The following is a 17099-nucleotide window of genomic DNA, read 5'->3' on the forward strand; positions in this document are numbered from 1 at the left end:
GAACCATCTTCCAGTCTTTGTCCGGGAGGCAGACACTGTCTCTACATTTAAGAGTAGGCTTAAAACTTTCCTTTTTGATAAAGCTTATAGTTAGGGCTGGCTCAGGCTTGTCCTGGAGCAGCCCCTAGTTATGCTGCTATAGGATTAGACTGTCGGGGGACATCCAAAGATACACCGAGCTCCTCTGTCCTTCTGTCCCTCTCCATCCGCACGCTCTCATGTCCTACCACGGCGTGTTACTAACTTAGCTCCTTCCCCGGAGTCTCTGTGCTTTGCCGTCTTGCAGGTTCCCATGGACAGTGGCTGAATCTGGATTGTGGATTTCAGCTGCATCTCCTGCCTTGGCCCTGCCTGACATCCACTGCAACTGCTACTGCTATTATTACATCCACTGTCACTGTTACTGTGACTGCATGTCTGTCTCTCTGTCTCTGTCTCTCTCTCTGTCTCTGTCTCTGTCTCTGTCTCTCTCTCTCTCTCTCTCTCTCTGACTGCTTTTCTGTCTGTCTGTCTGTCTGTCTGTCTGTCTGTCTGTCTGTCTGTCTGTCTGTCTGTCTGTCTGTCTGTCTGTCTGTCTCACTCTCCCTCTCTTGCTCTTCCTCTCTCACCCAACCGGTCGAGGCAGATGGCCGCCCACCCAGAGTCTGGTTCTGCTCGAGGTTTCTGCCTGTTAAAAGGAAGTTTTTCCTTGCCACTGTCGCCAAGTGCTTGCTCATGGGGGAATTGTTGGTTTCTTTGTAGATAAAGAGTTTGGTCTGTACCAGCTCTATATGGAAAGTGTCCTGAGACAACTTCTGTTGTGATTTGGCGCTATACAAATAAAATTGAATTGAATTGAATTGAATTGAATAGATGGAAAGTAATTTTGCATGTGGTCCTTCAGTATGACAATAGATAATAAGTTTGTCTACACTCCAATGTCCAATGACAAGAGTTTCTCTAAATTAATCTGCCTTATTCAATGTGTTAGAGGACAGAAAACCCAAGCCCACGTGTTGGTCTGAGAGATGAAAAACAGAAGCAGATATATTTTCCAGGAAGTAACATTGTGGTTTACCTAATGTTGCAGGCATGGCTTCCTGCAGCGGTCCGTTGTGTGAGGAACAGTTTCAGTCTGCCTGGAGGTCTTCATCGTCTCCATCGCCTGTGGCCACAGCCTCAGCGAGGCCCGTATCAGGATACTGGGACAACAGCAACCGCTGCCAGTGAGACGCTTGTGAGAAGACGCTGCACATCGTTCCCTCATTCTCTCTGACGATGGGCAGGAGGTGAGAGAAGGCACGTGGCCGAAGATTTAAAGGGTTATTGGGTTCATCGGTTGTGGAAAAGGAAGGATACTCCTCAGGAGGGTTTTCTTTGAGGTGCAGGTCCAGGTCTGTCAGTGGTTAAACTTGAGAAACTGGACTAAAAATGGGGTTCAGTTTTATCACTGGACAAACGTCATAAATCACTGACAGTTTATGGAATTAAAACAATCCACTGCGACACCTTTCGCGCACCATTGAGGAGATCTCTGGGTCCTTTACTGACAGCGAAGCTGAGATCCAGCAGGATTATTTTGCACCCGGTTTGGTGAAGCCTATGCTTACGAAACTAAGACATCACTAATCCGCTGAGTGGACTAAATGTTGTAAATCAATGCTGCGAGGGCCGGAAATATAAACCCAGCTTTAGCTTTAGACAAGATTGATACCCCTCTCATGTCTGTAAGGTAGATATGAAGCTACAGACTGTTAGCTTAGCTTAGCACAAAGACGTTAAAGAACATGTGGTGTCCTGCTGGTCGGTAAACCAATGAGATAGAGTGTGTTAATTGGTGAGATTTAGAGGTGCTGGTTAGCTGTTCCACTCTTTGTGCTAAGCTAAGCTAAGCTAAGCTAAGATAAACTGTCTCATTTTTCTTTAAAAATGCTGTTTCCTGTTACTTTTAATCTTTGAACGTTAGCTTCTGCTGGGAATGAGAACAGAATGAAAAAATAGTTTAGGTTTTCAAAAACCAGGATAAACCTCCTTTTCCACAACAGGAAGCTCACATGCTGCTCGGATAGGCCTTTATGTTCTATTATTAAAGAGGGATGCAGACAATTCCCTTTGCTAAGTCTGCAACAGAAAGGTTGACGATACAGTTTGCTAGGATTTTTTTTTTTTTTTTTGGCAGAAACATAAAAAAAAAAACCTGTCTGAATTGAGTGGGGGGCGTTTTCCCTCAAACAGGTTTTTATGTTTTTTTGGGACCACCTCAGAAAACAAAGGCTATTGTTCAGGTGGCGCATCCTTATTAATGATCACAAAAGTTTGCACAAGCCGAGATGAAAATTAGGAACGTCGCCCTTTAAGGCCTCCACAAAGTCAAAAGTAATTTAGATTCAGGAGGCTGGTTCTGGGTCAGCTTTTCTCCTAATGTTGTTGACATTAAGAGTCGGAGGTCAGAGACAGCTAACAAGACACATTCCCTCAAGAGCTTCTCCCTCTTTGTGTCTTTGAGAAAGTGAGAGCGAGTGTCGAACTCAACCAACTGCTGAGCTCTCCTCATTAATCACACAGAAAGCAGAGGAACCAGTGGGAGCTGTCCTACATCCCAGGGACACACACACACACACACACACACACACACACACACACACACACACACACACACACACACACACACACACACACACACTCAATCCTTAAAATAACTGCGACCATCATAAATAACACCACAAAACCTTCTTAAATAAGGCTGCAGCATTACTCAACACTTCACAGCGCTCGATGCGGCTAAAATAAGAGCAGCACAAAGGCTGGAGCAGTGAGACGGGACGATGCACGAGCCGCTGAGCGGACGGCACTGATTGTTTTATCCTACGTGCATGCTAATGGCCTGGAGGCTATGCGGGGCTTAATCTGTCTTCATGTGATGACAGACAAGTATGGAGGGCAAATATTGTGTCAGCTGTGATGACGGGTGGTGTTCAGAGCATCCAGCCAACCACAGACACGTGGTCCAGGCTCACTGTACTCAAATCAAACCCTTTGTTAATGCCAAATGTCACCTGAAACAATCTAGTCCCCCGTCCTAAAATTGGACACGAGCAGATATTCAGCATGACTAATCAATGTAGCAGTTACATAATCAGAAGTGTGTGCTGGATATTTCTACTGGCTCCAAATTTGGTGATTTCAGGCTGAGGCTCTGCTGATGAAACGCTCTCTAAATCCAGGCTGAAAATGTCAAAGACGCACAGCGAACAGCCAAAAGAAAAGGGTACGCCGAAGGTTCGTGGTACCACGAAAAGCAGCCGGTGTGAACACGAAGCTGTTCTGGCCGGTTGTTTGGTCTCCGGATGGACGGAGCACATTTCCAGGGAATGTCTGCCATTGGAGGAGAGACAGAATAAGTACGGGACGCGACGAGGTGGCGACAAACCTGAAGAGAATGAACGACTCCAGGGAGACAAACCAGTGCTGAAATAGTATTTTTATTAAATACTTTCAAGATCCAAGTTCGAAGAATAACAAAGCTATGATGAAGACCAACTAACACTCAGACAAACACTTGATAGTCGTCAATTCATGGTTGTATTTCATTGTACATCATGATCATGCAAAAAAACTCCAGCATCCATGTGAAGGCTGGGGGGAGAAAGCGCAGCCCAATAGTATATCATTACAACGCAGGGAAAACGCTAACATCGAGGGCCTCATACCAAGCTACGGCTCCTGAATCCATTTTTTTTTTAAATTTTGCTTTTTTTTTTTCTGTATTTTTCATGTCACCTATTCAACATTCTGGATGGAGGAGATTCTTATTTCAAAAGATGCAAATATCATATATTAACACTAGCTCCATCCTTATTCAGGTAGGTACATGGTAGAAATGCGTAACTGAAACATGCATATAACTAGGTCTCCCGCTCTGGTTCGACAGTGGAGGTCACAGAAACCTGCACACCCACACCAACTCTCTCTCTCTGGCTTTCAAAACTCCTCTCAACTGAGCAGGCACGATTTAAAACCACCAAGGGTGTAGAGTACATTAATAAATAATTTAGTCCCGATCAGTGCATGATCGCTCGATCTGTAAATTTGTGTTGTCTTCCTCCCTCTTTTCCCTTTTTTAAAATTTTTTTTATTTTTTTTTTATTCTTCCCATGTGCGAGGGAGAGTGCAGAACTCCAGCTTGGCAGATCGGCAAATTACCAAACGACAAGTTAACAGCAACGGCGACGACAACGAAAAAACTCAAACCAGTAACACGGGAAACAACAGAGAGAGGTACAAATAAACATCTCAAGAGGAGGGACTCGTTGGTACACGGGGGGGGGGCGGTGGGGGCGGAAGGGGGCGGGTCACTGGGAGGAGGGAGGGGGTTTAAGATACGACTGTCGTGGATGGATGGAGACAATTAAGCAGCACAGCAAGGGTGGCACCGTGGTCACACAGCGGTGGTGCAGATATGTTACAAAGCCTAAACACACCACCAGGCGTGCGTGTGTGTGTGTGTGTGTGTGCGTGTGTGTGTGCATACGATATGAAGAGACGGCTCACAGCATTGTGGGGTCAGGAGTTAAGGACACTACGATGAAGGTCTTTGTGTTTAAAAAGTCTTGTTGGGCGGAGGGTCAAGCTATTTTAACCTTATTTCTTTTATTCCCCGTCTCTGAAAACAGTCTTACGGCCACGGGACTAAAGCTGGCAGCCCACATCCGTGTGTGTGTGTGTGTGTGTGTGTGTGTGTGAGTGTGTGTGTGTGTGTGTGTGTGTGTGTGTGGTGAATCGTCAAGAGCTACCGATATTTTAAGGAAGTACTTTGAGGAGTAGAATGAAAGCAAATTGACATCGGTGAGAAAAATGTTGCTCCTACACTAGATCGGGGTCAGAGGTCATGCCCAGATGCACAGGATGAGTGTCTCTTAGATACATGTACATATATTACACTTTTCTACATATATCTATACATACACTGTATTTACACAGTGATTATAAACAAACCAGGCCCTTGCAGGAAGCAGAGAAAGAGGAGCGGGAGAGAGGGTTAAAAGAGGGAATGGTTTAAGAGAGGAGGACGAGGAGGAGAGAGGTTGGGGAAGGGTGGGTGAGGGAGAGGCGGCGGGCAAACATGCAAAACGCAGACGCCTTTCCCGGCTCAGTCTCTCCCTCCACTGCATACAGACGCAACAGGACGTGTGAACACACGCAGGTTAGCTTCAAACTTGCACAATAAAATCCTTCTTTTTAAAAACTCAGCTGCTTTAAAAAGGAGCCTCGAATACAGGATTAGTCAGACAAAAAAAACAAACAAACAAAAAAAAGAAAAATAACAAAATAAAATTTAAAAAAAAACCCATCAGAGGCTCCGGTTCTTCACAGGAACGCAAAGGGAACAGGATGCTAAAAACACAACAAAACACGTAACCTCAAATCAGACACCCCCCCCCCCCCCCCCAAATCCCACAACAACACGATTTTCCGTCCGGTCGGAAAAAACAAGCACACGAACGAAAACACATAAACACATAAAAAGCCTAAAGTTCTACACTTTGGTGCTTCATGTTTTGATATCAAGTTTCTCTCGTCGTCGAGTTCTCTGACTGAGCCGACTTGATTCTTTTCTTTTTTTTTTTCCCTCTAGAATTCAGTTGGGGAAAATCTCCCTACGTCTTTACACCGTCACCCGGGTAAGGAGCACAACGTTTTCTACCCGGTCGTCCCCACAATGCCAAAAAATGTGTCCAAAATCTCAGCCGCTAACCTCGCACTCCCTTCTGTTCCTCCCTTATTTGATAGTGAATATAAATGCTTGGTTGGGTTTTGGTGGTTTCTGGTACATCTAGTCATAATTTACACAGCATATTCATAACTCATACTCATAAACTGTCACAAGTTCAACTGTAAATCCTCTCCTCACGCAGGACGTCTCATCTCGCGCGGGCAGAAAAAAGATGGCTGCCAGGGGAGGGATAGAGGGCAAAGACGCGCCCTCCAATCAGGCGCCAGATGCATGCATCATCCCATGGGGGCGGTGTCTTGTGTTCAGCCGGCCCCCAGCAGGTCAAAGGGGGGACAGGATTGGTTGGTATCGTGGAGAGGGATGCGATCTCGCCCGGCCGGGCTCCTGGCACTAGCCAATCCACGCAGAGGACGTGCCTCTTAAACACGCTCGCTGAAAAAAACTGCCCCCCAAAACACACACTCCAGTAGACTGGAGGCTCAGGACCACTGGAGGGGGAGAAAAGCAGGAAGTTAGTTGATGTCTTGACAAGACGCTTCAGTAGTGGCTGAAAACTGAACCCAGAACAGGTTAAAGACTGATTCCAGCTCTTTACTGGATCTCGCTTTTGTGGTTTTGGCCATTGTTTCTATCAGTGATTGTAACTCTGCACTCATGCAGCAGGTTGTAAAAGAGGTGAGTCGGGCCAAGAGCCACGAGCAGTCAGACAGGATTGTAAGAAGTGTTTCTGGGGGCATTTGTTTGCCTTTTTAAGAAGCGTAAAGCTGACAGGAAGCGAGGAGCGAGCGCAGGGCGGGCTGCTGAGGTCCACAGATGGACTTCACTCGGGGTCGCTGCAGCTACATGGCAGCTTCTTAACCTCCAGGACGTCCTCAGACAGGTTTTAAACACAGTTATCCAAACTTATGTAGAGGAGAAAATGAGGACGAACAGCAAAGTTATTACCCAGACTGTCTGGTGTAGACAAAGTTTACAGTGTTGAGCACTTCCTGCAGCGACGTCGGCGTGTTGTTATCATTACCGACAGAACGGGTGGCCAAAGCTTTGAGAGTTATCAATAAAGCAGGCACAATATATGAGTCCAAATGTAAACAGCGTGAATCATCTTCAGCACCGAACATGAAAACACGTGGTTACACCCCGCCGGACTGACTGACCGGTTATCAATGTTTCCTCATTCTCTCTGAGGTTATCATTCTGATCACAGGACACTTAATTAGTAGAAAAATCTCAGTACCTGATCACTGTAGTGGTGCAGCAGGCGCTCCTGAGCAGTGGAAGTGAACATTGAGCCACTTGCCATCGCGACGATGCCACACCCTGGTCTCCTCCGATTGGCTGGAGCGAGGGCGGCCCGTGGTGTCGACAAACTGCGTGAGGCGAATGTAGGCGATGCACGCGGCGTCCTCGCCAATCAGGTGCACGTGTGGGTTGAGCAGGGTGGTATGCACGGGCTTGCTGTTCTTGCTCAGCACTGGACAAAATAAACAGACAGATGGTGAAATTTAACCTTAAATGCCTGATTGATCAACGGATGTGAGGCGGTTTTAACAGGAGGTGGGGATGGTATTCAAGGTATTTGTTCAATTACTGGAACATTTCTGATGCTGTCGGGGAAAAAGTGACAAATGTACTCGATATTTCCCCAAAACTGACAACACTTTCTGTTGATTTTCATCCTGAGACAATGAAGCTTTTCACACCACTAAATGACTGGGATAACCTTTCAGGCACTGCTTGTAACTTTCACCATTCACTCATGCAGTTACATTCAGGAACCTTCCTTCTTGCACCTTTCCTCACATGCCACGGCAGCGCTGGAAGAGGTGGGGGCAAGGGGCACTCCAGCATGATGGCGCAACACGTCAGGGACGGGCTGCACGTGTGAAAGGGGCTAAAGCTTCACCTGGCTGGTGCTCTCGGCAGATTAAAATAGATGGATGCGTTGTGGGTGTGCGAGAGGAGACTCACAGTTTTCAAAGTAGAACTTGTGAAAGTCCATGCCCTCCACCAGGTTCCCCAGGGCCTCGGGTTCAAAAGAGGTGAGTCCAGGATCGCAAATCCTCCTGAGGAAGAAGAGGAGACGGGTGAGAACGTGAGAGTGGGTGAAAAGACGGAGACATCAGAGCAGCACCGAGGCAGCGAATCCCTGATTTGTACTCTGATTTTTATTGTGCTCATGCAGCTGTACTCACGTGTAGGCATCGAAATCTCCGTTGTTGATCGCCTCAATCAGCTGCTCCGTTATCTTGATGATCTCCTGTTTACGAGCTACAGAGAGCAGGACAGAGAAAGAGACAGACAGATGGTGAATGGTGAGAAGTCAGCCGGGAGCTGAGACAAGGACTAACTGCCGTATGATGACGTTTTCACTCTCTGCTCTCTTTTCTCCGCCGCTTTAACCTCGTCGCTCGGTCCGGAGTGGCTTCCTCGACCCTCCGCTCTGTCTGTCGCTCTGCTTCTCACCTTCTGTGCGCCACAGAAACTGACAAAACACTACGCTCTGCTGTGTGAGCACACACCGCCGCCACAATAAACACAGAAATCTGCTCGTGAACACCATCAGCTTCGTTTGGCAAATCTTGCCTCCAGGCCCACTTACGACGGCGCCAACTGAGGAAGAACACCAGATGCGACTGAAAGCTCCACAAAAAGACCATCGGTGGCCTTTAAAGCTTCATTTTGTGACTGTTCACAAGGAAATGAGCATCATCTAACAAACATGAAGCTCCATTAAAGATTAAATGGCGTATTTATTTTGTGTTATTTATTTGTGTTATTTTGCTGCCTCTGATCAGGTTTCTGGTAAATAACTAAAACAGGATTTGAATCATGTCTCAGGCCAAAGGAAACCACAGTGGTGGAAAATTACCCTTAAATTGACCATTTATCAGCATTAACGAGCAGCATTTTAACTCCATGACCCTCCAACAAAAAGCCACGTTAAAGGATGGCTGCTGAAGTCCGGTGATATGTTGTTGTTCTTGTCCACAAATCCCCCGAAAAGACCAAAACTAACAATGAACTGAACTGAGTAACACGTACGGTCTGTGCAGCTGAAGCCTGAGATGCTGCATTTTAATCCTCCACGTCATTTAGCTCCACAACAACTATAGAATACCATCTATGAGAAGCAGAGGTGACACGTTCCTTCACTGCAGACCTCCCACATACAGCGTCCTGCCTCCTGAGAGCTACGGTCAATAAATCAAAAGACAAAATGAGGCTGTGGCTGCTGCAGGTCTGTGATAAGGCCTGCACACCTGCACACCTGCTCACCTGCAGGACCTCTGCTCGTCCTCTCACTGTGCCTGACCGAAGTCCTCCACAAGGCAAGGCGGAGTTACTGCTAAAGCTACAGCAAGCTAGTCGCACAACACCGGCAGTGCGGTGCAGCCAAAATTTCCCAATGCTAACATGCTAGCTTGACAGCTGTGACTGCTAACAATAGATGTGTTTGTTATTTACATTCTTCAGGATAACATCAGGTGTTTTCGAGACATGAGCTAGCTGTGGGCCGGTCATCTCGACAACAACTCGACATTTCGGCTATAAACAGGGATCTGTTTATGAATAACAAACAAACATTCAACGGTCCTCAGGAGACAGCCGACGGGTTCCCAGATTACATTTGAACCAATACGTTTCACTTTGTTTAGCCGTTCCATAGGGACTGTTCACCTGCATGCGACCAAAGCCCGCTCAAACGTGATTGGTCAATGCCCAAACACCTGATCCCTTGCATTCTCATGCAGAATCTGCATAAAAAGTTTACAGTGAGGTTTGTTAAAACTACAGCGCCCTGCTGAATGTCAAACAAAAGAAAGTGACACATCTTCACGAACTGGGCTTGTGGATGAGAGCCACAGAGAGACTAAAACATTGTTGGTTTTGGTCATTTGATGGGATCTTTTATGCCAATTTTTCTTCACTTGCAGCCAAAGCAAATGAACCGTTTCAACACCTCAACATAGTCAAACAGCTGCTATCGGTCTCGTAGCGTGTGCAGTCATTTGTCTCATTTCAAGTGTTAAAAGAGGAGAAAATGAAGCAAAACTGTCTCACCTAATTGAGATTCAACACCTGACTAAGTGACGGAGAATGCAACAGCTGCAGTGAGTGGACGGCAAGGAAAAGCTGAGGTCAGTTAGTCAAGACTGTGTTCTTACTCTGCTTAGTGTTGTTTATAGCAGCGACAGTGTTGCTCCCTAGTGGAGCAGCAGGCATGGAGGACTGTGAGAGCTCAGAGTCAGGGCAGGAGCTGTTGCCTGTGCTGTTCCATGCCATGCGCTTTGCATCATGCGGTGGAACTGAAACACACAACGGGTGGTCAACAGACACGTGGGCGGATGACAGAAACGTACATGTGATCATTAGGACACCACAACACACAACATGCAGTTAAAAACTGAACGAGAGGCAAAATCAGTGAAATTAGTAAGAAATCAACAACAGTCAGTGTGTTTGGAGTGTGACAGGCATGCGGATGGGTAACGTGAGGACAGGATGGCAGCTGGAAGCGAGATGAGAACAGCTCTGATAGCGATGCCGTGTGATGTGGAAGTCATTTAACTGCCTGCTCCGCTCACGTCGACTCCTAATGCTCATATACATTAATAAAGCCTCGTCTGATGAACTGCGGCGCCCAGCGAGGAGAGGATCAAAGCCGCTGTTCGCTATTAGCTCGTGTTAGGCCTGCGGGGGGAACTTAGCGTGTTCAGGAAGGAGGGAAGGCAGGAGCGGGTGACGGAGAGGAGTCAAGAGGAGGAGAGCGAGAGAGATCAGACCGTCCTGTAAGTGCAGGTGTGTCTGACGAGAGGGCGGGAGGTCGAGAGACGAGAGGAGAGATTAGAGGGGGCAAGATTTGTGAGAGGAGAGAGAGGCGAGATAACGATGTAGCGAAGAATGGCGTATTAGAGAGAAATGGAGAATAAATTAGAGAGGGGATTAAAGAACAGAGCAGAGAATAAAGCATTAGAGGAGAATGGAGGAGACAATGTGAGGACAAAGAGAATCCTGATGTGGTGCGTGCGTGAACTCCGGTGAAGCCAGACAGGCGGCGGGGCCCGTCGGACCGAGGGGCCGGCTCAGGACGCCCAGCTGCAAGGTAAGCAAGGCTTCCTCCAGCTGGAGCTGTCACGTTTAGAGGAGGACAAGGGAATAGATGCAGTGATCACCAAGAACCACACACACACAAACACACACACGCAGACGCGCGCAGACGCACGCACACATTGCAGGGTTCCCACAGTGGCCCTGATGAAAAATCCAAAAACTTTTTAAATGCTTTTCCATAATCTGGCCGCAGCGACCCGTGAACTAAAAAAAAAAACGCTGTTTCTTAAAGTGTTCTCGGTGGAGTTAATTCCAGGAAGTGAAGCAGTTAAAGGTGGAGTCTCGCTCTTAAGAACAGAGTATGCAGAGTGTAATGGACGCGCAGCAGGAAATGACCTCCTGCAATCAGTGTGTAAAACACAAGTCAGGTAATGCATCCCGGTTAAAGGAAGACTCCACTTTATTACAACTTGGGCCTCATTAACAGTCAGACAATCGCGTCAGTGTGAACGAGGGATTTATTGATCCAGATACTGAGCAGATCGAGTATCAAAGAACATGACTGGTCGGTTCAATAGATACTGATTCATCGTCCTTGGCGTCCAGTATCATGTCCGTTCATGAAGGCAGATTTTAGCGCCGCAGCTGGCCTCATTTTACGAGTGGTGCAGCATCCTCAATGTTAACAAGCAAACATTATCATGCCACTTTATGTGGAGGTAAAACTGAGTGCACTCAAAAAAAAAAAAAAAAATCTGCGAGCACACAGCTACAGTAAGTACGGTCAATAAAACCTGAACAGCAAACAAGTCCGGCTGATCTGGGCTCTGCTCTTGGCTAATCCAGGCTGCTTACTTTGGTTAAATGTGATGTTTTACACTTCCATCAGTCTTTTAAGAAGTCAGACCAGCTATAACTGAATCATTTTTATCCAAAGATCACTTCATATACGAGTTTCTCTCACTCTGCTAGCTCAGGCAACAGCTGCAGAACAAGCTTGAGCTGTTTTTTGACGATCTTAAAATCTAGACCATCAACAAGACAAATCAAGCTAATGCAGTTATTGGTGAATGAGGAACACACGCTTGTTTGAAACCCGTCCGACTGCTTGCGTTTCTTGCCCTGTCGGACTTGTTTTCAGTGATTCCCCCGATTACGTGAATGCAAACCACAAAATAAGATCCAAGTTGTAATAATTAAACAAATCAAATCAACGCCAACATCAAGCAATCTAAGATTCGATGACGCTCCCTGACTTTTCCTTAAAAGTTTTGAGTTTCTAAAGTGTAAGAACAGACGTAAAAACCACGAATGTGCCACTAATTCCGAAACCAGTGGGAACCCTCAAAAAAAGCTTGGTGGATCAGAGTGAGGGAGCTCAGAGATGTAAGACGTCATTGCCAGTGACTACAAAAAGCCAGGGTGGGAGTGGGGGGTGGGTGGGTGGGTGGGTGGGGGTGTTAGGTCCTTGCCAGTGGCGACCGTACAGCTTCTGGTTGCCATGGATAAACTTACTGGCAGGTGAGCTTTGAGGTGAGGGCAGAAGTGGGGGCATCTCCTCTGTGGCGCTGCTCTGACTCAGCGCCGAACTGTCCGCTAGAACACACACACACACACACACACACACACACACACACACGCGCACACACATAGACACAGCCAGACACACGGTAAATACGTACGTACACACACATACACACACACACAGCACGGACACACAGTCAAGAGTGTGACAGACACGTGTTGCATCGCGGCACACCTGCCAGTCACTACAGTCAAATACACACACTTCACTGGATGGGAGACAGAGAGAGAGAGCGGATAAGAACAGGAAAAAAGGGAAGGAAACACTTGAGTACCTTTCCTACCTTTCATTTCCTCCTCGTCGTTGGTGGCGTTGCTCTCCGTTGATCCCTGTTGAGAGCAGACACACGGACAGAGAGACGCTTAAATTAACACAACCAGCCTCTGGTGCGACAGGCCTGAGGGCCTGACGAAGCAGCCGGGTGGCGCTCGGCTGTCGGACAGACGCAACACACATCTCACCTTGACTCCATCAGGAGGGTTGTGCACCACTGTGCTCTGAGATTCCTGCGACGCAGAACAGAGCGGTCAGTCCAGCACATCGTAACCCTGAACCAGTGCCTCTCAACTGGTTTTAAACTGGACCCCATACGTCACCTCAGCCATGGGGTCGTAACCTAACCTAACGCGTCATTTCCTTCCTAGCAGTTCATCTGTCTTCACAACCGTCAAGAACATCATTGGCTAGAACTGGAAGACGATTGAGTTTCATCATTTAGGGCTGCAGCTAATGATTATTTACATTATGGATTATTTTACTGATTGATCATTTGGTCTGTGAAATGCCGGGAAACATGCCAGGAAGCTGACACATTCAGATTGCATGTTTAATCCAATCCAAAGACAAAGAGCACCAGCAAATATTCACATTAGAGAAGCCATTATCATTAATTGATTATCTATATTGTTGCTGATTTCTTTCTGTTGATTGACTTGTCGACCTTCACTGGTGTGGTATGGTGTGATATTATTATGCTGTGTGCTCGTTTTACAAAATCCTTTAAGATGAGTAATGAAGTTAAGAGAAAGATGTGATTAAAAGCGAAGGAAATATCAGAAAAACAGCGCACAATCCCAGTTTCCCACAGTCCCGCGTGACGTCTTCAAATGTCTTTTTTATCTGAAAAATTATATTTCTGAAAGTCCTAAACCCGAAGAGCAGCAGCAACCACAGAACAGATGGCATTTTTCTCTGCTAAATTTCTGGACTTAAATGGTTAAATAATAATCAAAACGGTTGGTGATTAATTCCTCTTGTTGCTCGACTAATCAACTGTCTCAAATCTATTTTAATCTGAGGCCGCTTCTTTGCACTGAACATCAATAATTTACACATGAGTTAGCATAAATTTGCTATAACATACAAAATCTACAGCTGAAATGTTCCAATTAACACTCTGATGTGCTTTCAGCCACATCGCCCAGGCATACAAACGGCCTACTTTGGGGTCCTGCACCACCAGCTGAGAAGCACCACCTTACCAGAGCAGACAGTGGAGTATGTAAGCACACCAGTGCGAGATGTCAGATGTAATGCATGCTAGGAAAGCGTCTTAAAATCACAACATGCTAACACTGGACAAGAGCACAACAATAAAACTTGGCAGTATGGTAAGGATGTCAATGGGGATGTTAATAGTGGCGAGGATAACGGGTTAGAGTGAGAAAGACGGTTGGACGGGCTAAGAATCAGATGACCGAGTAAGATGTTAGGACAGATGATTGCAAGGCGGCGTTGACTTTAGTGAGAAAGTCCTAAGGACAGCTGGTTAAGCATGGGGGAAAAGCGAGTAACACAGAGGCCATTACATGATAAATTCTACTTCGATCAGCAACTAAACCAGAGCTCTGCAGCTCCCTGTGCCGCCCCTTCAGAGGCACACACTCCTACAGTTCATGCTCCTTAGAAATCTAAAAAGGTGCACATGTGCAGCCTGAGATTTAAAACAATGACGACTTTTTTTAATCATTTCCAAAAACCGTCTTTTCCGGCTTTGATTCAGGAGAACATGTGCAGCTTTGGGGGGGATAAAATGGCTGGGGGGGAGGGGGGGTACTGCCGGGACAGGAAATGTTATGGTGCAACACCTCCTGGGTGGTAGATGAAGGATGACAAGCAGCGACTATGACGATGGAGGATGAGGCACAACGGGCTACTATGCAACTACTGGGGGTGGGGTAGTGGAGGGGACACTGCGGCGGCCTACTGTACCATCTGGGCGTTGGTTGCCATGTTGGTGTCTTTCAGGGCATTGATGGCGCTCACTATACTGTTCTTACTGTTGTTGGTAGAAGGCTGGGACGAGAACGCAGACACTCAAAGTGAACACATACGATACACACACAGATGCATTAGAATTATGCGCCTTTCAGGGAATGGGGCTAATGTTGGTCGAGACTTCGAGGCTGTTGAGAGCTAACAGGGTAAATGAGAGGGTGAGTGCCACAGAATGGCCTCTAGATCATCCTTTTTACTGCCTCACTAACTCTCTATGCCTCCACCACTTAACTGCACAGAGAGACCCCTGGGGCAGGGGAGAAAGAGAGGGAGGCAGGGGGAGGAGAGGGGAGAGAGATGCTCAATAGCAGCAGAGGATGACGGAGACTGCTCGGAAAAAAGAGAGCAACACATCTCTGACTGAGACCAACTAAAGGTGAGAGAATAAAGCCAACGTAGAAGAAGAATTGGCTGATAATTATACACATGAATGTTGCTTGAACTGGGGAAAAAAGGTTCTAAACTGGAGGATTATGGGATCTAAAAACAGGCCACAGAAGGCTGAGAAACCCTGAGGTGTAACATACGCCTCTATTGAAATGAATGGGAAATCTGAGGCTTTTACTGTGTGAGAAATATAGTTCTCAATATAATACCAGGACGGGACTGTGAGCCTGAGGGAGACAGAGAGGTTCAGAAAAAGAACAGAAAGAGAATAAAAAGGGGGGGTTGAGCTAAAAGAGGAGAGGCAGGACACAGTGTGGCAGAACAAAAGAGGGCAGAGAGGCGACGAGACAACCTTACCTTCGCAGAATCGGACTTCTTGTTGAGTAAACTTTTGCACGCTGTAAAAAATAAAAAATAAAAAAAGGATGGAGGAGGATAGAAAGGGAGAGAGACAGGTAGAGCTTTACTGTTGACGACACCATCCACGCCAATCCACACAGCTCTTTTACAGCTTTTCCAAAAAACCCGCAACTTGAGCAAAAAAACCCTGGATGTGCAGTTTACCATTATCTACTAAACCCCAATACCTGAGCCATTATGACAAAGCAAGTCTAGACTGATGCCGGAGAATAACATGCATTTAATGGATTTCTTGGGCTTTTTTTTTTTTCCCTTGGCTATACAAGTTGTTACACTCTGCAAAACCCATTCAACATCATAATCCATTCATTGCCATCTGGGGATAAAAGAGAAACCTGAGAGCAAAGTAAACTTCCTCAATCCATTTCCTGTCTGGAAGACCCCAGCAGATCTAAAAAGAGAGTGATGGTCAGGCCCAAACTGCCGCCAGGACTGACGGCGATGAGCAAGGTTAATGTAAATCATTGATTTCTTTTAAGGGCCCAAGTCACTTTTCCTCTCTGTCTAAAGCTCTCAACTGTCCATTGGGTTTCTACTGACACACACAGGTTCCAAAAATCTTATCTTTTGTTTCTTACCTTCCAATAAGAAATGGGAGAGGGGAAAGAGGGGGAGAGAGGGGAGGGTTGAAAGAGAGGGCTTAGTATTTCAATACAAAATAATGAAGATAAGGGGCACAGCATTTTGCAGCAGCAAACAATATCAAGTGACAACTCATGCTCCTTAATCTTGGCTGTTGTGTCGATATGCAGCTTCAATCTTGGCCTGGCCATGCAGCATCCAAAGGAAAAAATGATAATATAAAAGAATATTTTCATTCCGCAACCAGGGAAAGGAGAGCTGATCGTTGAGAGCGCAAACGTCTGCTCTTATTTCGGCTACACCTTCTGCTAAACAGCCATCAGGGTGCTAACGGTGACAGCACGGGAGCGCCACGTTCATGCGCTCTCTGAACGCATCCTTCCCTCCTGCTCCTCCGCAGAATGAAGGCAGGAGTCGAGGTGGCCCGCAGTGCGAGCGCCGCACCGATCGAGCTGGATGGCGAGTGGGGAAGGACGCGTTAGAAAGCATCTGAAGTTGTGTCTCCCGAGACTGTTTTACAGGATATGACCACACAGGATGCCCACATGCGAGAGGCAGCAAGGCAAACACCCTTCGAGAAACATACAGAGATGCTTCAAATGCACACTTCTGTCACATTTTTGCTAAAATGTCAGAAAAAAAAGGAAACATCATGAGCAAACTGCCAAGCCTTGCTTTAGCCATACTCTACAGAGATGTGCAAGGAAGCAGTTACAGTAGAAAAAGTGCCAGGGTTGTGGACGGTGATGAGTGACATCATCAGAGGGCTGAAAGCCAAAAGCTTAAGAAATAAAATAAATGAACAAAAACACTAGATGATTTGAAAGGAGGAGAGCAGAGGAGTCTCATCCGGAGTGATGATGTCACGCATGACATTCACAGAAACTTACAAACAGGCAACTCGGTCCAGTCTCTGTGAGGAAGCCCGCGTTCGGAGGGCTCTAGCTGACAGTCAAAGCACCACAAACACCCCAAATCTCAGCGCACCAATCACACATTCCAGCGCTAACACCCGCCTCCCCTCAGCTGATGACACCTCCCCTTTCACATTTTTACCTTTACCCTGCCTACACACAGATC

At 46.6% G+C, this 17099-nt stretch overlaps 1 protein-coding gene across 14 annotated transcripts in view; it reads right to left on the minus strand.

Annotated features, from left to right (window-relative positions):
• Positions 1-3442: 3442 nt before the first annotated feature.
• Positions 3443-17099, minus strand: part of LOC139350160 (calcium/calmodulin-dependent protein kinase type II subunit gamma-like) — a 35228-nt gene continuing 21571 nt past the window's right edge. For 2 of the 14 annotated variants that reach the window (XM_070991306.1, XM_070991304.1), the window contains 10 exons: positions 15375-15415; positions 14565-14648; positions 12815-12859; positions 12628-12682; positions 12284-12364; positions 9883-10023; positions 7909-7984; positions 7685-7779; positions 6951-7187; positions 3443-6201 (listed from right to left, as the gene is read on the minus strand). In XM_070991306.1, coding sequence (XP_070847407.1) covers positions 6955-7187; positions 7685-7779; positions 7909-7984; positions 9883-10023; positions 12284-12364; positions 12628-12682; positions 12815-12859; positions 14565-14648; positions 15375-15415 — 851 coding nt within the window. In that variant the 3' untranslated portion in view covers positions 3443-6201; positions 6951-6954. The remainder of the gene's footprint in view (positions 6202-6950; positions 7188-7684; positions 7780-7908; positions 7985-9882; positions 10024-12283; positions 12365-12627; positions 12683-12814; positions 12860-14564; positions 14649-15374; positions 15416-17099) is intronic. The other 12 variants (XM_070991309.1, XM_070991307.1, XM_070991318.1 and 9 more) reach the window with 7 other exon arrangements.

This window comes from Chaetodon trifascialis, chromosome 21 (genome assembly GCF_039877785.1).
Source record: "Chaetodon trifascialis isolate fChaTrf1 chromosome 21, fChaTrf1.hap1, whole genome shotgun sequence".
Lineage (NCBI taxonomy): Eukaryota > Metazoa > Chordata > Actinopteri > Chaetodontiformes > Chaetodontidae > Chaetodon > Chaetodon trifascialis.